This window comes from Stegostoma tigrinum, chromosome 10 (genome assembly GCF_030684315.1).
Source record: "Stegostoma tigrinum isolate sSteTig4 chromosome 10, sSteTig4.hap1, whole genome shotgun sequence".
Lineage (NCBI taxonomy): Eukaryota > Metazoa > Chordata > Chondrichthyes > Orectolobiformes > Stegostomatidae > Stegostoma > Stegostoma tigrinum.
Window position 1 is genome coordinate 81,130,684 of NC_081363.1, and position 25,758 is coordinate 81,156,441.

At 42.7% G+C, this 25,758-nt stretch overlaps 1 protein-coding gene across 4 annotated transcripts in view; it reads right to left on the reverse strand.

The window, feature by feature from the left end:
• Positions 1 to 25,758, reverse strand: part of rad51b (RAD51 paralog B) — a 521,470-nt gene that overhangs the window by 185,792 nt on the left and 309,920 nt on the right. For 3 of the 4 annotated variants that reach the window (XM_048538503.2, XM_059649305.1, XM_048538504.2), the window contains one exon: positions 3,744 to 3,828. The exons of the other annotated variant lie outside the window; for it this stretch is intronic. In XM_048538503.2, coding sequence (XP_048394460.2) covers positions 3,744 to 3,828 — 85 coding nt within the window. The remainder of the gene's footprint in view (positions 1 to 3,743; positions 3,829 to 25,758) is intronic. 4 annotated transcript variants of the gene reach the window in all.

Consider the following 25,758-nt stretch of genomic DNA (forward strand, 5'->3'; position numbering starts at 1 on the left):
GGCAGGATGTTATGACTGGGGTAACACCAGTTCAGTGCTCAGTCCACAGATGTTCACAATTTATATAAATGATCTGGATGAAGAGATCAACAGCCGTATTCCTAAATTTGCTGATTGCATAAAACTGGATGGGAATATAAGTTATGAGGAGTTCAAAGAGACATCAAAAGAAGGTGGACAGGCTAAATGAATGGGTTTAGATAGCTTTACTGTGTATAAGAGTGAAGTTACTCACTTTGGTAGAAATATCAGGATGGCATAATACCTCTTTAATGGTGAGAGATTGGGAAGTGTGAGTATCTGAAAGGAACTGGGGGTCCTTGTCAATGAATCATTAACACTTGTATACAGGTGCAGCAACCAATTAGAAAGGCAGGCAATATTTTGAGTCGAGAGTTTACAATTTCTTGCTGCCTTGTTGAGACCTCACCTGGAGTACTGTGCACAGTTTTGGTTCCCTTATCTAAGGAAGAGTAAACTTATCATAGGGGAAGTGCAATGGAGGTTCACCAGATTAATCCCAACGAAGATAGGATTGTTTTATGAGGAGAGATTGGGGAAACTGGGGTTTATAGTCTCTAGAATTTTGAAGAATGAAAGGTGATCTAACTGAAACTTACAAAACTCATTCAGAGTATGTACATAGATTTCAACAGAATGCCTCCCAGAACCAGGTGGCATTATTTCAGCATAAGGGACAGGCATTTAAGCTTGAGATGAGGAAAAATTTCTTCACTCAGAGGGTGTTGAATCTTTAGAATTCTTTACTTTGGAAGGGTTGTTGATGTTCAATCAATCATTGAGCAGATTGAAGACAAATTGACAGGTTTTTGAGGACTAATGGTATTGAGGGGTATGAAGTTAATGTGGGAAAATGGCAATGAGAAGATAAACAGCCATCATTTATAATGATGGGGCAGGCACATTGGGCAGAATGATCTACTTCTGTTCTTATGATTACGTTGGATTGCGCATTTTTGGCCGAAGAAGATATGATAGACTGAATGGCATCATTCTGTGCTATAAACCTTTTATGATCCTATGATTCTACAAACAGGAGTTGGTAATGAGATACACATGGTTGTACAACATTGGACAGGAGTGAAATGAATGATAAAACTTTCTGAAATGAAACGATAAAGCACAAATAGGTAATTCAGCAACAGTCTTCTCCTGTAATACTTTGGATACCAGTAAATCTCTCATCAATGCAATATCAAGTCAATACAAACTGAGAAATGTCTCTCGAACACAGCTTGTCTAATCTAACCAGCCCAAGGCCTGTATTCACATGCCTTTTTATGCAAACAAGTAAAATAATTCATCAGCTTTGGAAGTCAAGTGTACACAGAAAGAACACACAAGGTCACAAAACTCTCATGTTGCACTATCTTTTGATGAACAGTCAATCAAGAAATTGCAGGCACATCTTGTTTGCTCATGGGGTCAGATTACTCTAAAGCAATTTTTTAGTCAATGAACTATTTATGAAGTACAGTCTCTGAAGGGCAGGAAACATGGCAGACAGCTTGTGTAAAGCAAAGTAACACAAACAACAATGTAATAAATTATCAGATAATCTGTAGTGACCTTGGTTGAAAAATAAATGTTGCTCAAAAGATCAAGAACTCTCTTGCTTTTCTTTAAATAATGTTTTGCAGCCTTGTATGTCCACCTTGAGAACGGGCTCTAATTTAACATCTTACCTGAAAGATGACACTTCTAACAGTGCAGCATTACCTCAGTATTGCACTGGCAGTGTAAGTCTGGATTTTGTGCTCAAACATCCTAAGTCAGACCTAAACCCACAATCTTCTGAATCAATGGAATTAGTGCTACCTGATGAATGACTTGGGAGACAAAGCACAGGACACCGTGTGCTCGTGCAGGCACAGGCAAAGGTCAAGGACCGCAACGTTGGAAAATTTTGTTTTGATAATTTTGTCAGTGATAGTACTGCTGCTTATGACAGTACTTAGCTAAACTAGAGAGGTGGGTTGACAAGCTCAACATCCGGTTCCTTCTCCAGGTTTAACCAACTGTAGCTAGGGAAAAGAAAGTCGAGATATTTCACTCAGTTCCGCTTGCCTGGGTTAGACAGGAGTGCATCAGTTGGTTTCATGCTAATCAAACTGTGACCCCTGTTGAAGGTTTAATAGCAGGCAATGACTGGTGTAGAATCAGGCCCAACTATAATGCCATCTGCAGTGAACAACTGAGGCACTGACTGTGGCTGATGTGCATCTAAGCATACCTCGACACAAAGCCGGAGACTTCGAGCAATGAAACATAGAAATAGAGGTTGTCTTTTCAAATATGTTTGCTGTTCAATTAGTTCACAGTTTGACTTGTATCTTAGGTATACATATTGATCCCAATAAATAACTCTAATACACTTAACCACAAAAGTCGACCACTCTCATTTCTGAAACTTTCACTTGGCCCCTGAGCCTCAGTAGAAGCTGGAAACAGTTCCAAATTTCCACTACCCTTTTGTGTGAATAAGTGCTTCCTGGTATCACACCTGAATGACTCCAATTTTTAAGTTCATAAACCTTTTGTTTTGGAATCACACACCAGAGGAAATAGCTGCTTTCTATCTTAATTCTCAAAAATCCTTCAATTGCTCTAAACAGCTTAATTCAATCATCCCTTAATCTTCCATAATCGGGAAAATAAAAGCTTAGGCTTTAAGCAATTAGACCTCATGACGTAATGCTTTGCAAGTTCACTATTACTCATGTCCTCTCAGGACGACACATTCTTTTTGAGTTGAGGTGTCCAGAACTGAATGTAGTTCCCCAGGTACATCTACCTCAACCTCAACCCCTCCCTACTAACACCCTATGCCCTCCTTCCCCCACCCCCCAACAGCTGTAACATTACTTATCCCTTGATATTACTGTGAAAAACCTTGAGATAAAGGTGTACATTCCATTGGCATTTTGAATTATTCCCTCTTCCTGTCCACTAGCTTTCAGTGATGGTGAGAGACAATATGGATACAGGTGGAAAAAAAAAGAGTCTCTTTTGAAGTTCCTTTCCCAACAAAGCATTGCAAGTGGAATTATTTTGATGATAATGATCACAACCTGCCAGAGCAAAAAATACTACATGACTCACAGCACGACGTGCGGTTGCTGTTAAAGAATGTTAGAAGTTCCTTCATATGTGTTCAATGCAGAGATATTTTGCGTTCATAAATGCGCAATCACACAGAAGTCTTTTTTACACATGTGAATCTTCTTCTCTCGAGACTTAACCACATGACCTAGGCCGACAATCGTAGAAATGAGGATGTGCTGCACAATTCGGGATGTCATCTTTTGGGTGAGACCTTAAACATCAGTCTATCCTCTGAAGTGGATGCAAAACTACATGAAATTATTGAAGAGGAATGGCAGAGTTCTCTGTATGGTCTATAACTTAATTATATTAACAGCCAATTAATGTCATTGAAGCAGCTAAAACCATTAGTCATTATCACATTATTGTATGTAAGGCCTTGCCATATGTAAATTAGCCACTGTATTTCCTACAAGACAACAATGATGACAGATCAAAACTACTTCACTAGTTGGGGAGAGCTTTGGAATATCCTGAGCACATGAAGGGCCCGAGATAAATCCAAATTCTCTTTTCATTTCAACACAAACAATTTGAGAAGGAACAATACAGTTGGGAATAGTGGCGTAATGCAACTGATTAAAAAAAGCGACTTTGTGAATGAAAAAGACCATTACCTTTAGGTAGGGAGGAATGACCTGTGCTAAAGCTTGGCACAGAGCTGTGACTCAGCCTTGTTGTGATCTGGTTCGTCAGAATGACCTACAGAGAGAGAAAGGAGTAGAATTACAGCAAGGTGCCCTCACATCTTCCTCAGACCTTCATTCCTTTGACAAAAGAGTCTGTATACTAACTTCCTCCCCAATCTGTGACAACGTACAACTCTTTTTTTCTCCTCCACTGGCGCAGAGCTCAACAAGGTGGTATTGCTTGGAAGCAAAACACCTTTTCTTTTAGGAGCAAGGCATTTAATGAATCAGGAGAGAACCCCAAACTTTTCTCATCTTCATGCTGATTAAGCCAAAGATAGGAGAGCCCATGGATGCCAGTTAATACCTAAAGTTTGGCTCAATGGTCTCTTCCTGTCCTTGGCAGTAACTTAGGGCGGCATTACAGCCAATTGGTTCGCACTACTGCCTCATATTGCCAGCGACCTGGGTGACTGTCTGTGTATAGTTTGTATGTGCTACGTGTCTGCATGGGTTTCCTGCAGGTTCTCCAGTTTCTGCCCACAGTCCAAAGATGTGCAGGTTAGGTGGACTGGCCATGCTAAATTTCCCATAGTGTCTAGGGATGTGCAGGCTACGTGGAATACGTAAGAGAAATGTGGGGTTACGAGGATTGGGTGGGCCTGTGTGGGATAACCTTCAGAGGGGTAGCATAGACTCAATGGGCCGAATGGCCTATTTCTGCACAGTAGAGATCCTACGATTCCAACTTGGCGCCAGGTGCCAGACCCCTAGCTGTGCTGCTAATTCCCTAGCTCATAGCCCTTATGATGTGACCACCATCCTGCATCACTCATCTCTGAACTGGTATTCTGCGATAAAGCAGAACTTCAGTGACTGCATTGCCGAAGGCAGCCACTTCCTCCGTGTTGTGAGGCCGCCCAAAGATCTACTGGCCTCTGATTGACCAGCAGCTCTTGGCGATTGGGATCTCTACTCTGGGGGAAGACTCACCACTCTACAGTTAAATGTAGCCAGCGGGTAAGACAAGTTTCACCTCTATTAGACATCCAAAACCACAGTAAGTCCCCAGACTTCCAGGTACGGTGCAGCACAAGACAAATGCAAAGATTAGCTCCCGCTATCCAGTCTCCAACAAAAAAAAACTCCCAAGACAGAGATAATAGGAACTGCAGATGCTGGAGAATCTGAGATAACAAAGTGTGGAGCTGGATGAACACAGCAGGCCAAGCAGCATCTTAGGAGCACAAAAGCTGACATTTCGGGCCTAGATTCCCAGGACAGATACAGCTCAGGATTAGATACAGAGTAAATATTCTTCTACACTATCCCATTACACGCTCCCAGGGCAGATACAATACAGATCAGACACAATGTAAAATTCCCTCTATACCAATAATACTTGCAGGCCCGATAAAGGATGGGGCAAATGCAGGGTAGATCTCCATTTTTAATAAAATGTGACGCTGGATGAACGCAGCAGGCCCAGCAGCATCTCAGGAGCACAAAAGCTGATGTTTCGGGCCTAGACCCTTGCAAAAAATGGTTCGCAATAAACAACTGCACCTCCCAGATGCGAACCATTTCAACGCCCCCTCCCATTCTTTAGATGACATGTCCATCATGGGCCTCCTGCTGTGCCACAATGATGCCACCCGAAGGTTGCAGGAACAGCAACTCATATTCCGCTTGGGAACCCTGCAGCCCAACGGTATCAATGTGGACTTCACAAGCTTCAAAATCTCCCCTTCCCCCACTGCATCCCAAAACCGGCCCAGTTTTTCCCCTTCCCCCACTGCATCACTAAACCAGCCCAGCTCGTCCTCTTCCCCCACTGCATCCCAAAACCAGCCCAGCCTGTCTCCGCCTCCCTAACCTGTTCTTCCTCTCACCCATCCCTTCCTCCCACCCCAAGCTGCACCTCCATCTCCTACCTACTAACCTCATCCCACCTCCTTGACCTGTCCGTCTTCCCTGGACTGACCTATCCCCTCCCTACCTCCCCACCTATACTCTCCTCTCTACCTATCTTCTTTTCTCTCCATCTTCGGTCCGCCTCCCCCTCTCTCCCTATTTATTCCAGAACCCTCACCCCATCCCCCTCTCTGATGAGGGGTCTAGGCCCGAAATATCAGCTTTTGTGCTCCTGAGATGCTGCTGGGCCTGCTGTGTTCATCCAGCCTCACATCTTATTATCTTGGATTCTCCCGCATCTGCAGTTCCCATTATCTCTAGATCTCCATTTAAGTTGCCTAGGTCAATTACAACATTAAAGGTTAGACTCAAGAGCAAAGCTTTCTCTTCTTCATTCTATCAAGTATTGCCAGATTCAGAGTATGCCAGAGAAACGCAGCAGGCTTGGCAGTGTCTGTTCAGAGAGGAACAAAATTAACCTTTTTGAATCTGGTATGACTGTTCTTCAGAAGTGAAATTTACTGCAAAATATGCTTTTACACTTTTGACAGAAGCAGACATCCAGTACAAAAGACAAAGGGGTTGTTAATAATGAGACCTCAAGGTTGTAAAATGCCTAAATGGAAAAATTAGGTGTTGTTCTTTGAACTTGTCTTGAGCTTTATTAGAACATTGCAGCAAGCCCAGAACAGAAATGTCAGTGTGACAACCAAGTGATTTATTGAAATGGCAAGCAATTGGGATGTCAGAATCATTCCTACAGGCAGAACGGAGAAGTTCTGTAAACAGGTCACCCAGTCTGTATTTAGTCTCACCAACGTAAAGGAGACCACATTGTGAGCAGTGAATGCAGTAGACTAGCTTGAAAGACCTATAAAATTATGACGGCTATACATAGGATAGGATGGAAGAAACATTTTCAGTTTGATGGGAAGACTGGGGGTATATATTTAAGGTACAGGGCAGAAGGTTCAGAGGAGACATGAGGCAAAAAAGCTTTCACCCAGACAGAAGTGGGAATCTGCAACTCATTGCCTGTAAGTGTGTTGGAGGCAGAAATCTTCCTAACATTTAGATGCGGTGGCAAGGCTATGTGTCAAATGCTGAAAAACAGGATGAGAATAGTTGGGTGATGATGGGAACTGCAGACGCTGGAGAATCCAAGGCAACAAAGTGTGAAGCTGGATGAACACAGCAGGTCAAGCAGCATCTCAGGAGCACAAAAGCTGACGTTTCGGGCCTAGACCCTTCATCAGACAGGGGGATGGGGAGAGGGTTCTGGAATAAATAGGGAGGGGGAGGCGGACCGAAGATGGAGAGAAAAGAAGATAGGTGGAGAGGAGAGTATAGGTGGGGAGGTAGGGAGGGGATAGGTCAGTCCAGGGAAGACAGACAGGTCGATGAGGTTAGTAGGTAGGAGACGGAGGTGCGGCTTGCGGTGGGAGTAAGGGATGGGTGAGAGGAAGAACAGGTTAGGGAGGCGGAGACAGGCTGGGCTGGTTTTGGGATGCAGTGGGGGAAGAGGACGAGCTGGGCTGGTTTAGTGATGCAGTGGGGGAAGGGGAAGAACTGGGCCGGTTTTGGGATGCAGTGGGGGGAGGGGAGATTTTGAAGCTTGTGAAGTCCACACTGATACCATTGGGCTGCAGGGTTCCCAAGCGGAATATGAGTTGCTGTTCCTGCAACCTTCGGGTGGCATCATTGTGGCACTGCAGGAGGCCCATGATGGACATGTCGTCTGAGGAATGGGAGTGGTTGTCTTTGAATAACACAGACTTGATGGGCCCAAAGGCCTTTTTCAGTGCTGTTGATCTCAATGACTAAGTACAAGCAAAATGCTGCTTAAGTGAAACAGCCTGTCACGAAAATCAACATTCAAATGCAAAATGCCATTTCCTGAACACAATTTCCTTTGAGGAACATGAGAACAGGAGTAAGCCATTCAGTCTCATGAGCCGTTCTGCCCACCATTCAATGAGAGCAACCTAACTCCATATACCTGCCCCTGGTCCATTTCTCATAATACCTTTGCTTAACAGGGCGCCAATGCGACTTCTAATTGTCAACCTCAGGAAATCTGCCAGATCAAAGTCATTCCTTGCACACAATTCAACAGATGTCATGGACACTAAAGCAAACTGCGCTGCTGAGAGCCTCACCAGTCAAAGCATGAAACAACTGACACCGAACAACAGCAAAGGCAGAAGTGGTGTGGCTTTGCAAACGGAGCATATTTGAGACCACAACACACAGTCAAAAAAGAGAAGCCAAGCCAAAGTAACTTGACTGTATCTACATCACTGCTCAATGTATCTGTACAAGAATAACAAACAAAACAGTTTAGCTAGAGCTAGTAGGAACTGCCGATGTTGGAGAATCTGAGATAACACGGCATAGAGCCAGATGAACACAGCAGGCCAAGCAGCATCAGAGGAGCAGGGAAGCTGACGTTTCGGGTCGAGACCCCTCTTCAGAAAGATTTTTCTGTGTTCGTCCAGCTCTATACAGTTTACCTAGAGTCTGCTTTCTGGTAAGAGTGGTACTCCTCATTTTAAATAGAGATAGACACACACTTATTTACAGCACAGAAGGAGGCCATTCAGCCCATTGCCTTGGCACCAGTCAAAAAAGATCTGGCTACACTAATCCCGGTTTCAAGCTTTTGGACGTAGCCATGAAGGCCATGGCAATGCAAGTAAATATCTAAATATTATTTAAGTATCATGACAAGAGTTTCATCCTTTCAGACCATTACTGTCAAAATGTCACCACCCTCTGAGTGGTAAAAAAAATTCTCATCAAATCTCCCCCACCTCTTACCTTAAATATCAGGCCCTAGTTATTCACCACATTATTAATGGAGAAAAGTGCCTTCCTCTCCACCGTATCTATGCCCCTCATAATCTTATACACCTCTGTCAGGTTGCCTCTCAATATTCATTGACCAAGGAAAACAATCCTAGCATATCCATTCTTTCCTCACAGCTCAGATCCTCTAGCACAGGCAACATCCTGGTAAATCTCTGCACCTTTTCTAGTGCAATCACACTATTCCTAAAATATGATGCAAAATTGCACACAGTACTCCAGTTGTGGCCTACCCAGTATTGTGTTCAATTCCAGCATAACCCCCTTGCTCTTGTATTCTGTGTTCAGATAACAAAGGCAAGTATCTCACGTGCTTTATCCCAGTGCATTATCTCGCTCTTTTTTAGGTTGAATTCCATTTGCTACTGACCTACCCGGCTGACCAGTTAACTGATATCATCCTTCAGTTTACAGCTATCTTCCAGACTATCTACCACCCAACAAATTTTCAAGTCATCTGTGAACTTTTCAATTCTACATGTTCATCTTCCAACATAATCTGCATTTATATTATACCTTTAATGGAGTAAACCATTACAATGGACTTCAAATGAATTAGTTTTGTGAAATTTTTGTTATTTTCCCTTTCACGCATGTGCCTTCTTCTTTAGGTAAGGTGACCAAAACTGTACATGCTCCAAGTGTGATCTCAAAAGAGCCCTGTAGAACTCCAGTGAGACTTTTTTACTCTTATACTCTAATACTTCTATCATGAATGCTGACACACTATTTGCTTTCCTATTTAATTGCTCTTCCTGCACGCCAACTTTCTGTGATCCATGTCCAAGGTCATTCATGTCCCACTGTGTATCAACACATCCATGAGCTACGAAAGATATTTTGCTTTTCTATTTTTCCATTGAAAGTGGATAATTTTACACTTCCACACATTATACTCTATCTTTCACATTCTTGTCCAATCACTTAAATAGTCTATAGTCCTCAACTGTATATGCTATGCGTTGAAGGTATACAGAGATAACATATTTGCTTATTTATTTGCAATTGGAATTTATTTGTAAGAATTGTGCTTTATTGTGTGCCCTCTGCTTGTTTCCAGAAAATTCTACGATTTGTTTGCTTGTATTCTCAGTCTTTGACTAGGCCCAACCGATCAAATACAGTGAACATCAATAGTAAGCAGACTTGCATCTTCAAACACACAGTAAGTGCCCAACTGAACACTGCAGTCCTTTTCACATTCCCTTTCCTATCTGGTTGTACCATCTGCAAATCTGGATAAATTATAAACAAAAACAGAAATTTCTGGAAAAATTCAGCAGATCTGCATGCATCTGTGGAGAAAACACAGAGTTAACGTTTCAGGACTAGTGACACTTATTCAGAACTGAAGACTGTTGTTCTGAAGAAGGGTCATGGACCCAAAATGTTAACTATTCTTTCCCTTCACAGTTGCTGCAAATTCTTTTGAGTTTTTCTAGTAATTTCTATTGTTTCTGTCTTCCAACATCTGCAATTAGTTCTTTTTCTGGTTAAATTATAGCCCGATTTCTCACTGAATTCATCACTATAAGTTCTAAATAAGTAACACTTAAGCACAGATTCAATGGCCACAAGTTAAACCCTGTCATCACGAAGCTGAAATGTTTACTTCTACTCTCTATTTCAATCTGTTTGACAACCTTTAATTCATGCTAATTTGTTACCCAATTTCACATCTCCGATGTTTGTGAAAAAAACACTTTTGTGTGAGGCCTAATGGAAAGTTTTCTTAAAATACAAGTCATACACTACCTTCTACATTCCCCAATTAGAAGTGATATTAAAAAATGGAATACAGAGGTCATACCACACAGCTGTGAGGATCAGTATGCCTAAGTCAGAAATCAATTGTTATCTGGATATGAATGACATCAAACAATGTGTGGTCATGGGGAGAATTGGCAGAGTGATAAATCATCAGTCAGGATTTCTTTGAATGATACAGCAGGCTTGAGGGACCAAATAGCCTACTCCTGCCATTTCTTATGTTCACGTCACAGAATTCCTACAGTGTGGAAGGAGGTCATTTGGCCCATGGAGTCTGTGCTGACCCTCTGAAGAGCATCCCACCCAGACTCAGCACCCCCCACATCATATCCCATTAACCCACATTTCACATGGCTATTCCACCCAGACTACGCATTCCTGGACACTATGGACAATTTTAGCATGGTCAATCCACCTAACCTGCACTGCTTTGGATTGTGGGAAGAACTGGAGCACCCAGAGAAAATCCACATAGACACGGGGAGAACGTCCAAACTTCACACAGTCCCTCAAGGCTGGAACTGAACCCAGATCCCTGGTGCTATGAGACAGCAATGTTAACCACTGAGCTAATGTGCCACTTCAAATGTCCTATTGATAGCTGCTTTCCTTACACTAAGCATAAATACATACAAATATTCATTTTGTCACTAAATATTAGCTTCTTTTCAAATTAAACCCTGTCCTACTCGCTACCAAGTCACTTCTACTATCACTGAGTCAGAGGATCAGCTATTGTGATGGTTTGGCCAATTATCCTGAGTGTGTTTTCAATTCTTTCAGAAAAGATAAAGGATTATTTGTGGATACCATGTGACCCTTGCAGCAGAGTGGTCTGTTTGAGCTACTGATCATCAGGGTAATTGGTCTTAATGCTCTTTTCAGGATGAATACCAGCGCGGATGTGTTCATCCTCCAAATGCAACAGTCAGTTTCTATAAAGTCAGGGCAACAAGGTCAGCCTGCAGTGTATCACTGGGATTCAGGATAAACGTCCTTCACTGGTTCTACTTACCGTCTCAGTTTCTGCCAGTTTCCCTTCCATTTTTTCTTATTAATTGGATGAGGGTGTCACTGGCCAGGCAGCATTTATTGCCCATTACTAATTGCCCAGAGGGCAGTTAAGAGTCAATCGCATTTGTGTGAATCTGGAGACACATGCACTCCAGACCAGGTGAGGATGACAGTTTCCTTCCCTAAAGGAGATCAGTGAACCAGATGGGATTTCCCCCCAATAATCAACAATGGACTCATGGTCATTAATAGACTCTTAATTCCAGATTTTATTGAATTCAAATTCTACCACCTGTGGCAGGATTTGAATGAGGGACTCCAGAACATTGATAATAAAATGTGAGGCTGGATGAACACAGCAGGCCAAGCAGCATCTCAGGAGCACAAAAGCTGACGTTTCGGGCCTAGACCCTTCATCAGAGCTGTGAGGCTGGATGAACACAGCAGGCCAAGCAGCATCTCAGGAGCACAAAAGCTGACGTTTCGGGCCTAGACCCTTCATCAGAGATTACCTGGATCTCTGGATTAACATTCTTCTGCTGATACTAGTTGACTGTTGCTTCTCATTTGAGAGAGATGACTGTGCCGGTTTAACCTAAGAGTCACCATGCCAGAGATGAGGGTGAGGTTGAGAGGATAGGATCGTCAGGGTAACCTCGACCTGGAACTGAACCCAATCAAATGGCTGCACTCTGCATTGCAACCCAGCTGTGCAAGCTAACTCACCCCCTCCCTGGCACAATATAAACATAGCAGGGAGAGACACTGAAGCAGTTACCTTACAGTAAAGCCATCTATCCACTACCCATCACGTAACCTGATGTCCAGAAATGCTAGAAATATCATCAATCATCTACTGATAGCTGCTTCAGCAATTTGGAAAAGGAACAGTATAAAGATTTGATAAAAGGGCTATTGGGGGAAATTAAAGTTGTGGGACTCGATGGATAGCTCACTCAATAAGCCCACATTGGCACGACAGGCTGAATGGCCTCACTTTGAGCGGTAGGTTGCAGTGTGTTGTTTTAATGCATTCCTGAAAAACAAACAGGAAGCAATTTGCTTGCCAAAAGCTGTTAGGGAATTAATTAGTTTACATATCAACATAAGTAAATAAATCACTGCACTCAAGCAAGAACAACAGCTCTTTTCTATCCATACGTTTAGTGTCACGAACGGATTAAAATCAACTTTAATACACCAGCGGTGTACCAGAGGATCAGTGTTTGGGTCCCAGCTGTTCACAATCTAAATCAACAATTTCAATGGGGGAATCAAGTGTACTATCAACAAGTTTGCAGATGATACAAAACTTGGGAATGTGAATTGTGAGAAGAATAGAAAGAGGCTTCAGAGATTTTGACAGGCTGAGTGGGCAAGAATATGACAGATATAATGTAATTTGTGAGGTTAACCACTTTGTGAAAAGCATGAAGGGGCAGGGTATTTCTAGAAAGCTTACAGGTTAGAAAGTGTTGATGCCCAAAGTGACCAAGGTATCCTCGTTTATAAGTTACTCAAACCTTACATGTCGGTGCAGCAAGAAGTTTGGAAGTTAAACGACATGCCAGCCTGTATCTCACAGTGATATAAGTAAAGACGCAAAGAAGTCTTGCTTCAATAGCGTAGAATGTGGATTAAATTGCATGTGGAGCAGTGCGTGCAGGTCTGGTCCCTTGCCTTGGGAACCATATAAGTGCCACAGAAGAAGTTCAGTGGAGGTTAACATGACTGATTCATAGGTTGACATAGGTTGCATTACGAAGAGAGATTGCAGAGACTGTGTCTGTGTTCTCTGGAGTTTAGACGTGAGGTGACAGTTGTCTATCTGCAATGCAAGCCACTGTCTTCACAGTAAACCCCCTACCCTCTGCTTCACCATCCACCTCCTCGTCAGAGTCACCACCAAAATCTCCAGCTAAGGAAGCTCTGGTAACTTGACTACCACAGTTTAAACAACTGCACGTCCCAGTCGCGAACCATTTCAACTCCCCCTCCCATTCCTTCGACGACATGTCCATCCTTGGCCTCCTACAGTGCCACAACGATGCGACCCGATGGCTGCAGAACAGCAACTCATATTCCGCTTGGGAACTCTACAGCCCAATGGTATCAATGTGGATTTCACAAGCTTCAAAATCTCCCCTCCCACCACTGCATCCCAAAACCAGCCCAGCTCATCCCTGCCTCCCTAACCTGTTCTTCTACTCACCTATTCCCTCCTCCCACCTCAAGCCGCACCTCCATTTCCTACCTTCTAACCTCATCTCACCCCCTTGACCTGTCCATCCTCCCCAGATTGACCTATCCCCTCCCTACCTCCCCACCTATACTCATCTCTACAGGCTCCATCCCCACCCCTTTAACTTGTCTATCTCCTCTCCACCTATCTTCTCCTCTATCCACCTTTGATCCGCCTCCCCCTCTCTCCCTATTTATTTCAGAATCTTCTCTCCATCCCCCTTTTCTGATGAAGCGTCTAAGCCCAAAATGTCAGCTTTTGTGTTCCTGGGATGCTGCTTGGCCTGCTGTGTTCATCCAGCTCCACACTTCGTTATCTCAGATTCTCCAGCATCTGCAGTTCCCATATGTCTCCCACAATGAGATACTATTTTTAAATCACAGTCAGTTAATTGATCAATACGACTTCATACAGTGTTTACAGACAATATCAACACCAAACTCCAGGTTACAAAAAAGAAAAAGACTTGTAGCCAGTATTTGTGCTCTGTACAAGTAATCAGTTTTCTTTTGTCAAACAGCAAAGCACAAATCATATTTATTAGATGTTCAAAGCAACTGAAAGAAACTGTCTACAACTCCTTATCAGCTGGCCAGCCAACCAACCAGCCCCTCGAAGCCCCTCTTAAAGAAAAGACATTATTAAAATCATCTCCCCGCTCTGGTTTAATACTTAGGTTGTTGTTAATTGAATAACCTCCTTGCCCTTTTTGAGTAGTTCCAACATGTGGACACTGCTCTTAACGTTAGGGTGTAGCTTTCACACACAAAACAGATAAAGAAATCAGCTTTAAGAAAAGGCCAATGCAAATTTGTACCTTACTTTCTTCAACAAGTCTCTATCACAGGACTTAACAAAATCCACATGTGAATCTACAAAAACACTGTTATTTGACTGATACTTCACAGCTTTCCGGCCTTAATGTACAGTTCAACAACTTTAGATCATAACTGGACTGTTATAAAGCATGCTGAATCCTTGTCTTTATAAACAGTCAAATCAAATACAAAAGCTAGCAAGTTATTCTAATCCTCAAAAGCACTGTTAGGCTCCAACAGAAGTACTGAGTCTGGCTAAGGGCAGGGCACATTTGGAAGGAAGTCCAGGCTTTGCATTGGATACTAGAAATAAATCAATAATGTGCCACTTCAGTTATGTGAACAGACTAAAGAAACTAGGATTGCTCCCTTTACGGGACAGAAAGTTAGGAAAGATTGAATGGAGGTGTTCAAATTTATGGGGAGGTTTAGTCATGGGGGTGGCAATAAGTTTCTGTTGTCCATAGAATACCAAGTTAATGTAATTGGCAAGAGTGAAGGTGGGATGTGGAAAATTGTTTTACACAGTGAGTCATGGTTGCAACTCCACAGCCTTAAAGGACGGATTCAGTAGGAATTTTCTAAAACAAATTTGATTAATGCTGACAGAGGAGAATATTTGCAAGGCTACGGGGAAATAGCAGGGGTCAAGACTAATTGGAAGTGCTTTCACAGGACTGGCATGTGGACTTAATGATCTTTCTCTGTGCTCTATGATTCTAACTATTTCTCCCGTTTTATTGAGCAGCAGCTGGCAGTAATGATTCTGTTGTAAACATTTACACCTCCCCAGACACAGTTTCGTTTCTTTACCCATCCCATTACCAATCCTTTTACCTTCCATCATTTAATCTTTTCAGCCCTCCATCCTTTCTCCTTTGTTCTTCAATTTCACTTGGCTCTTCATTCCAGTTCTGATGAAAGATAACTAAACTTTTCAAAAATAACATTAATTTGTGGGAACGCAGTGCTGCAGGCAAGGCCAAAATTCATTGACCAGCATTAACTGCCCTTATGTGAGGCACTGAGCCACTGTAGACCATACAGGTATGCCCTCATTTAGGAAGACACTACCAGAATGTTGAGCTGGCAACAATGAAAGAAGTTAATTTCCCTTAAGTGTGAATCTGATTTCTTTTAAAATCATTGGTCTTTTCCATTTCCCCCACCATCTTGGGAAAGGTGCTCCAAGTCATTACCGCGTGCTGTGCAAAATGCTTCTTCCTCACAATCCCTCATATCTTAAATTTGTGTACCCTCGTGATGCAGTATCATTTAATGGGGACAGCTCTGAACAAATAATGGACAGGAACACAGTCTCGAATCCACTCAGGCTGTCTAACACAATATGTGCACTCTCTACATCACTTAAAATCATCTTCTGGGATATGCACAATCATAAACAATTTTAAAAATGCCCAGGCCAATTTGGGAAGAAAGGTCTGGAGAAATTCACATCCAATGTCATAAGGGGATAAAAATAAGTCTAACAGATTGAATGTTTTCACTTTCAGATTTACTGGTGAAGAGTTCATGCCTCAATATGTATTGAAGTTCGTACTTTTAAAAAAAGTTATTTTCAGTACTTTTCTTGCAGTTTTGTTGTCTCACAAATTTTCACTGGAGGTGAAGGGTAAAAGAGCATGTACATGCCAATTTTTGCTGTTGATCACCAGAAAACATTTCAGAAGTCATTTGAACAGATGCACGCAAAGGATCAAATCTCTTCAGTCTGCCATTTTCTACACTGCAATTCTGTCAATCTGTATGCTTCACAATTGATTTGTGCAAGCCTTATTATGAAATCTTGCAGCACTGTGGAAGCAGCCAGGATCACGTAGCACTTTGGACTCAAAAGCCACGGAAAGTGCAAAATAAAATGGCCAAACAGGTTAATTATCAATCTATAAATCCATCTGAAGCACCTATGGCAACAGCAAGAGTTTCCCTGTCAGCCAGAACTCTGTGGTAGCAGCACCACAACAGCGCCCCCGATTAAAAGATTCCACACTGGTTTTTGTCATGAGTAAGCATCATCGTCATTCTGAGGGGCTACCAGACACAGAGCTCATTGTTTCGTTATGATTTACTGCTGATCTGTAAATATGGAATTTGTATTAACTTGTATAGATAAATCTCAGTCTTTGTGCAATGCTGTAGATAAACAGTCCAGCCTGTGTTTTATCCTGCACATTGCATGCAGCCTATGTTTTCAATAGCATGTACCAAATTCCAGCTGGGGTATATAACAAATCCACTGCCAGCTAAATCTAAGTGTGCAGATGGAATTAGACCCAAGAGGGAAATACCCACTTGCCAAGATAAAACTTTGAATATATTTCACCTAGTGCAGATCCTCTCGCCTCCTACATTCTCCTACTAAACTTCTCCAGGTTTTGGCTGACTGAATTACAGCAGCTCATAAAAATCCTGCTGAAACAATGCTCTGTCTTTTTTCGAATAAGAAAAATACTCCAGGGTTTTCCATAGAGTAACACGACTTTACAAAATATTTTCAATTCACAATGACAAACTTCTGTGGCTCAGTGAAGTTCAAATCACCACACATCTCTCCATCTGCAAAGGGTATGAGGCTTCACCTCCAGTAGTAATGGATAGGAATGGGAGCATTAGTTATCTGTGTGCAAACTGCGTAATCCGATCTAAACTCAGCGTCATGTAAGTAACTTAGTCAATAATAAATCCAATGAGGAATTCAGGAGAAATTTCTTTCCTCGGAGTATGGTCCAAATGTAGAACATGCCACAACTATGCTAGAATTGAGGGTATCACATTCCTGACTTGTGCGTTAGAGATGGTCCATCCTCAAGATTCGCCAGAAAACGCTAATACATCTTTCTCATAGTATACACTCCCACGCAGTTTTGTATCTTCTGCAAATTTGAAATGTTACATTTGGTGTTCACCTCCAATTCATTGATATATATTGTGAACAGCTGAGGCCCAAATATTGATCCTTGTTGTACCCCACTAGTCACAGTCTGCCACCACGAGAATGGCCCAGTCGTTATCATTGACTAGAAACTTAAGTGGTCCAGTTATGTAAACACTGCGGTTTCAAGAGCAGGACAAAAGCTGGGAATTTTACAACGAGTAACTCACTGCTTGATTCTGCAAAGCCTGCCTATCTGTTCACCATCTGAACACACTCACATGCACGCATGCGCATGTGCACATCAGGCACAATCAAGGTTGACAGGACATATCCAACAACACTCAAAAAGGTCAACACCATCGATAACACACAGTCCAAAGATGTAAGCGTTAGGTGGATTAGCCATGCTAAATTGCCCATAGTGTCCAGGGATGTGCAGGCTAGGTGGATTAGCTATGGGAAATGTAGGGTTACTGGGATAGAGTAGGGTGGTGGGTCTGGGTGGGATACTCTTTGGAGAGGCAGTGTGAGCTTGATGGGCCAAATGGCCTGCTTCCACACTGAAGGGATTCGATGATTCCATAACACAGTTGTACAATTAACTGGCATGCCATTCACCATCTTAAACACTGATTCACTCCACCACCAACACACAGTGGCAGCAGTGTGTGTCATCACAGTTGTACAACATACAGCCTGTATACTGCATTCCAGCCCACCAAAGAGTGCTAATATGGTCCTCGAACCAATATTCAAAATATAGCTAAGTCAAAGTGACTAACTGTGCAAGGATTTGCTCCTCTAATCAGAGGCAATGTCTCCCTCTCACAAATGCTGCTGCTAGGCTCAATGGGGGATGAGGCCACTGCCTGAAGGTGAGGAGGGGAGAGGCTTCCCACTTGTGTGTTAAAGGCACAGGATGAGGCTGGAAGGAGGATTGTCAGCTGCAGAAAATGTCTCAAGGTCATGAGGATTGTCAGTGACAGCAACAGAGACTCACGGAAATGGAAGCGAGTGCAGAAAGCACATATTGGTGCCTTTCCAACCAAAACAAATTTCTCCTCAGCGATATTAATCTTACAGCAGCTTGTGCCTGGTTGACTGGATTCTGTGCCAGTGTGTGTCCAACTCTCACACAGTCTCAGGGTGCTACACTTACACGGTGTGAGACTGGGTGAGAGACCCGAAACCGGATGGCACCTAGGCACCTAGGCACATATGCACACGTACACACACTAATTCACTCCTCCCCATCCTCGCTCCCTGGAAACTTATCCACACACAAACCAGGTTTGGAGAGGAGGAAACCTCAGGCTGAATGGTGACCTATTTCTGATCTCACTTTCATATGAATTCTTGTGAGGCTAGCTTCGAGACTGCACCACCAGATGCAAATGAAACATAACTGCTTAGCTGAACCCTCATCCCCTTCCTTCCCTGGTGATAAAACTTGGGGCCTAGTCTGTTTCTCTGAAACCTCAGTACTCCCTCTTTGAGCCTATTAGCCTAGAATATAGTGAAAATAAAAAGGAGAATGTTATTTCTGCTTTACATAAAGCATTCAGAGTTTCAATCTGGGTACTGTAGGTAGAGCACTGCCTACCTACTACCAGAGAATAGAAAGCCCAAGATTCAATCTCTACCTTGTAGTGATTTAACAGAATTTATGGCAGCTGCTAGGGCTGTAATTGGCTTTATGACTTTGGACCTCAAAGTGGGTCTCCCACTCCCAATCACCAATATTGAGTCATGCATAATGGAAAGCTTCATATCCAGTATTCTGATCTCCGCAATCAAGAAATATGTCAGCACTGAACGCTCATATGGGGCAAGGCACTGCAAAATCTGTGGGCTCCAATTAACTTTCGCAAGAATTGGTAACCCCAAGGTAGGTGGCGAGTGGAGCAGTGAATAGTGGGGAGAGGCGGATGTGGTAGAGATAACAATTGGTAGGGAGGATAAGGAATTAAGACAGATTTCTTTGACCTTGGAGGTGATGTGACCAAGTATGATAATTCCCCTGCTTCCTGCAAAAGAAATCCAAGGCTCAAATGGAAATAGGCAATGACAAGAGCAGAACAGCCTGGACCCTTGAACACCAGGCCAAGGAAACTCTTGTTGCTCTAATAATTCCAGCATTGGAATGCAGAGTCCAAAGATGTGCTGGTTAGGTGGATTGGCCATGCTAAATGGCCCATAGTTTTAAGGAACAAAACAAAGATGCTGGAAAAGCCCAGCAGGTCTGGCAGCACCTGTGAAAGAAGAAACAGAGCTAATGTTTCAGGTCCGGTTACCTTTCCTCAGAACCATAGTCTTAAGAGATGTGCAAGCTGGATGGGTTCGCCATGGGAAATGCAGAGTTACAGGGATAGGTTGGGTGGGTTGGATAGGTCTAGGTGGGGTGTTCTTCAGGCAGGTTGATGTGGATTTAATGGGCCAAATGGCCAGTTTCCACACTGTAGGGATTCAATTTTTCTATTGTGACAGAAACCATACCAATAAGAGCAGGTAGTTTATTTTTTCTGGTCCTGATACCTAAAGGTACAAGGCACGCAGCACATTAAGAGTCTCTGGGGTGAGGGCACTCAGCAATTGTCCCATGATGGATTCAAAGCTTCAACAAAATTACATATTACTGTTGGGCGACGCGCCATCAGCACAAGCCTTATCCGAATGTTGGAATCTCCTGAAACACCAGTACATTCTTACTCCCAGTTCAGGCAGTCAGCACTCCAATGACAAAGGAAGCAAGTTATCAGAATACAGTTTTGGCATTTCTCCCAACCACTCCTTAGTGCATTCGCAGCCAAATCATTTTATATACCAGACAGCTACCACCCAAGCAAATCTCTGCTTCAGCACACAGTTCTGGCTGAGTTATCTAACCTCAACTGCGATGGTCAAATTGTTGGCAGTGTTTTGACCTAGGAAGAGGAAGATACTCATGATGTAGAGAAACCCTTGATGGTAGGTTGTGTAGCCTCAAACCACAAGAAATACAGGCACCCCCAAAATCCACTGCAGTAGACCAGTCCACTAGTTAGACCTGCACTTGAGTACATGGATATCAGCAGCATGGTGGCTCAGTGGTTAGCAATGCGGCCTCACAACACTAGTTTGATTTCACCCATGATGACCGTCTGTGTGGAATTTGCATGTTCTCCCCGTGCCTGCTTGGGTTTCCTCCAGATGCTCTGGATTCCTCCCACAATCCAAAAGATATGCAGGTTAGGTGAACTGACCGTGTGAAATGTAAGGTTATAGGGACAGGGTAGAGAGATGGGACTGGGTGGGATGCTCTTTGGAGGGTTGGTGAGGACTAGATTGGCTGAATGGCCTGTTTCCATGCTGTAGGGATTCTATGATTTGCGAGATTATTGTGGCGACAATGCAGCAGAAACAGGGGTTGGAATCAACTTGAAGAAATTAAAACATAGGACTGTTTACAGCCCCTTCTGTCAGACAGGCAGGAGGTGAGCAGTATATGTGAGGCTGGCTTGGCAACAGCACCATACATAGCACCATACCATCCTTACTAAACCAGCACAACCGTTCCTGACTGCAGTGGACAGTGACTCTGACTGTACTGAGGCTGGATCTGTCACTTCTTTTTAACCCTCATCTGAAAATTGCAGATAGGCAAAGTCAGTGGGAATGGAAGTGTAACCTCTTTCATTCCTGCAAGACACCAAGATAAACGGATTCCTCAAAGTCTAGACTCCCCACCATTGACAGCTGTGTCTTCCTGTAACTTGTTGGCACCCTACTTTCCGCCACACCCCGCCAAAACTCTCCATTTCTTCTCCTTTTGAGTTGATTTATTACTGTCACATATATCGAGATACATTGAAAAGTATAGTTTTGCACACTAACCAGACAAATCATACACCAGGGTAACAGAACAGAATGCAGAATATAGTGTTACAGCTACAGAGAAGGCAGAGAAAAATAAAGTCTAATATATAAGAGGTCTATTCATAAATCTCATAACAGTGCGGAATAAGTTCTTGAATCTGAAGGTATGTGTTTTCAAGCTTATGTATCTTCTGCCGAATGGAAAAGCATGGAAAAGTGTATAACTCGGCTGGGAGGGGTCCTTGATTATGTTCGCTGCTTTCAGCCAGTGAAGTCAATGGAAGGAAGGCTGATTTTTGTGATGGACTGGTCTGTATTCACAACTCTCTGTAATTTCATGTGGTCTTGGGCAGAGCAATTGCTACAAAAAGGCACGCTGCATCTGGATAGAATGCTTTCTACGGTGCATCTACAAAAATTGGGAATAGTCATTGTGGAAATGCTAAATTTCATAAGCCTCCCAAGGAAGTAGAGGCAGTGGTTTAGTTTCTTGACTGTGGTGTTGACGTGGATGGACCAGGGCAGATTGTTGGTGATATTTACTCCTGGGAACTTGAAGTTTTCGACCATCTCCACCTCAACACCATTGATACAGACCCTGCATGTCCTCCATTCCACTTCCTGAAGTTAATGACCAGCAACTTTGCTGACATTGAGTGAGATATTGTCGTCTTTACACCATGCCGCTAAGCTGTTTATCTCCCTCCAGTACTCTGTGTCCTCATTGTTTGCGATGTAGCCCACTATAGTGGCGTCATCAGCAAATTTGTAAATGGAATTAGATTCCTTTAAGATGCTCTACAACCAAACCCGCACCCTAAACCCAACACCACCAAAATCTCAACCTAATATCTTCCTTATGTGGACAAAAATTAATTTAATTAAATATTGCTCCTACAAAAGTGCAGTTATTTTGCTAAAGTGCAATACAAAGTGTAGATCATTGTTAAGAGTCTCATAACTTTACCTGAGTGTGGCAGCCACATCATTCTGGTGTAATTATGAGAGAACTGGGACTTTCTGAGTCAGGTACTGGGTGTTGTACTCTAGCACTTAAACAATAACTACCTAGCTTCGTACAAGTTAAGACTCATGTTATTTGAGATGTGTACACCTTTGATACAAGCTGTGCATTATTTATATGACTTCTCTGTAACCGAGATACCATCCTGAACAAAGCCTCCCCTGTTCTCAAAATCAAATTCCCTGCAGCATGTGAGATCATTCAACAGTGACACTGAGGCTACACACAAACCAATAGATTATTCTTTTTTACCTGGTATCCATTGCACATGTACAGCAACTAACAGGGGAAGACACATGGGTTGTATAGTACGTGACATGAGTGAACTTTTCCCGTTACCCAGTATGCACTGTACATGTAAAGAAATTGACAGTGAGACACGCACAGTCTGTACAGCATCAGATAGAAGGGAATCCTTCTCTTTACTCAGTGTGTACGCTGTAGGTATAAGAGTTGATGTACAGACATGCATAATCTGTACAACACCACACAGAGGTGAATGAATTTCTCTCACCTGCGCAGCACATGTGCAGAAGCTGACACAGAGGCACACACAATCTGTACCAGACAGTCAGAGCAATTAACTCCACATTTTGGTGAAGTAACTAAGAGACAAGTTGACCATCTGGGCGCTAGGGTGCTGTTCATAAACCGGGGTGGGGGCTGGGAGGGTGGGGGTCAGCTAGTATGGCTATTTTATTGCCGGGGGGACCTGATATTATGCACTGCTGAGTTCTCTGGGATGCCGTGATTTAAGAAAAACTGTGTAATGCTCAAAATGAGGGTCCCCAACAATTTTTATGTGCCAGTCTGATACTAGAAACCAATACACTAGTGGATGAGGAAGGATGAAGTGACTCCCTTTCTTTATTCACCACCACCTCTCCCCATCCCTACCGCCAACCCTTAATTGGGTGGAACAAGGTTAACTTATAAAGGATTACAAATGAACATACTGAACGAACAGTGTCAATACGGTGTGAAATTGGAGGAACACAGGTCAGACAGCATTGAAGGAGCAGGAAAATCGACGTTTGTCTGTTTTGATTAGCCTCTTCCACCCCCACATCCCTTCCTTGAAAGTCTGATGTCTGACGTTATTTTACATACATTGTTGTAAAAATCATTGGGTTTCCCTCTTTAAACAGCCACTTACTTCACATCTGCAGCCATTTTTGCCTGCATCAGGCCTCTTTCTAAAGAGGCATTTCGGAATTACAAGCTAATAATGTTCACAGTGCTTTGTATTCTGACCCATAGTCATAACAACTGTCGTGGCCATGCATCATAATCCTTGGAACTACAGACACAGTGAACTTTAATTAGGGTTTTCCAAAAAAGGGCATACAGGCAAAAGATAACACTGGATGTGCCTGTCCAGAGAGGGGCCCCAGAATGTCACACTTGAAGGAGGTATCCAAAGGATGAAATGCACTACAAACTAAATTATAATCTCCTATGTGGATCTCAGGCTGTGACACGATGGGGGAACAGACAACAGTCTACGCAGGAGGGAGGTTTCAATTTCTCCAATTTCAAGAATACAAAGCATGTGCATGCCTGCTAGTGTATGCGTGTGCGTGTGTGTGTGTGGGGGGGTGGTGTGTGTGTGTGATGTGTGCGTGTGCTGTAAACGTCATAGTAGAATAACCATCCATTAGTCACCTCAACACTGCAGGTACAGTAAACTTTCATTCTGAGTGCTGAAAATCAGTTCAAATTAGGAAACAGGGCAAAAGAATTTCAGCTAAGCTGTAAATCTAAGAATCTCAAAATTGAATGTTCAATTATCAATATTTCACCATCTACTCTTCAGGAATGACCCACAGATTGATCTGTATCTTTTTTTTATCTTTTATTGGACTCATTTCATATTTCAAATCTATATGCCTATATGTTGCATTATTTCTTCTCAAGGATTTGTAACTGATACATTAGTTCTAAAGAAAGTCTACTTAATAGGCTCCCTTTAAAATATAAAGCCTGTACAAATATGATGGTTTGAATGGCCTCCTTCCATCCTATAAAATTCTATGATTCTACTTACAGGAACTGACACTGAGATAAACAACGGCGGTGTAGCACCATTCCTTCCCTTTCATCTAAGGTATATTGTACTATATTTACAGGAACTGACACTGAAACACACAGAGGCCTACAGCATCAGATAAGAGGGATTACTTTCGTTTCCTTTTATTCCAGAGTGTACAGGAGCTTGTACTGTTCTAGAAATAGTCAGGAAGCAGAATAATCATTTAATAATAGTATGGTCCAACACAGAAAACAGCCATTTGGCCCAGTGTGCCAATGCCAGTTTTTTGAAAGAGTCCTAATTTTCTGCTTTTCCTTCTACCCCTTCCCTCTTCCTGTAACCCTAAATTTCCCGTACTGAATCCACCTAACCTGAACAGCCCTGAACACTGTGGGCGATTTAGCATGGCCAATTCACCTAATCTGCACATCTTTGGACTGTGGGAGGAAAACCGTTGGAAACCTACGCAAACACAGAGAACGTGCAAACTCCAGAGGATTGAATCAAACCTGGGTCCCTGGCCCTGTGGGGCAGCAATGCTAACCACTAGGCCACTGTGATCTTGGTGTTGTGGCTCTGGATACAGGCAGAATCAGACAGGGTGCCATTTGGTGCATGTGCAAAGCACAGGTGCTAGGCCCAGACAAAACTACATCTGCTTACAATCCACTGGTTTTCTGACCCCAATGGAACAGTCAGCAGTTTCAGAATGGGAAAAGATGATGAGGAACAAGTGGAAATTAGAGGTTAAAAAGAACCCCAGTGGAACATTCCAGATGAACAAATCCATCACCACAAAGATTTGTGGGCGATAGATGCAACCAGAATTTGCTCAAATTACCATTTACTCAATTTAAAGCTGTATGCTTGAATTATCTGACCAATTGGCTTTTTGCTGCAAATTATCATGATTGTGCCATTTATTGGAATTGCTGGCTAATTTGCGTTTAAGTGGAAAAATGAATCAATTTTCTCTAAACTTTAAGTTTAGAAATGTGTCTAAATTCAGATAACCAAGCACACAGTGTAGTATCACACAAATGCACACACAAACATAACACTCAGAAACAGAATAATAAGTGCATGCACACAAACATACGTAATTGGAAAGGTAGCAGCAGGAAACAAGAATTTGGGGGAAAATCTGAAAACACTGACCAGTTTTGGTGTCCCTGAGTAATTAATCTTGAGACTGTACTAAGAAAATGCAGGTAAACAGTGTGTAATAACATTGCAGGCCAAGCAGCATCTCAGGAAGCTTTTGTGCTCCTGAGATGCTGCTTGGCCTGCTGTGTTCATCCAGCTCCACACTTTGTTATCTTGGATTCTCCAGCATCTGCAGTTCCCATTATCACTGTGTAATAACATTCTTGTGTTTGAGTCACAGGTTTAAGGTTTCTACCACTGGTGGAGGGGGATGGAATGCTTTGGCATGAGCTGTTAAATCATCTTTCAGAGTCTGCTCTCACATTTGGATATAAAAGATCACACTCTAATATTCTGAAAAGTAGGGAAATTTGCCACAGTATCTTAGCCAATTTAAATGCCTTAAGCAATACAATTCATGATC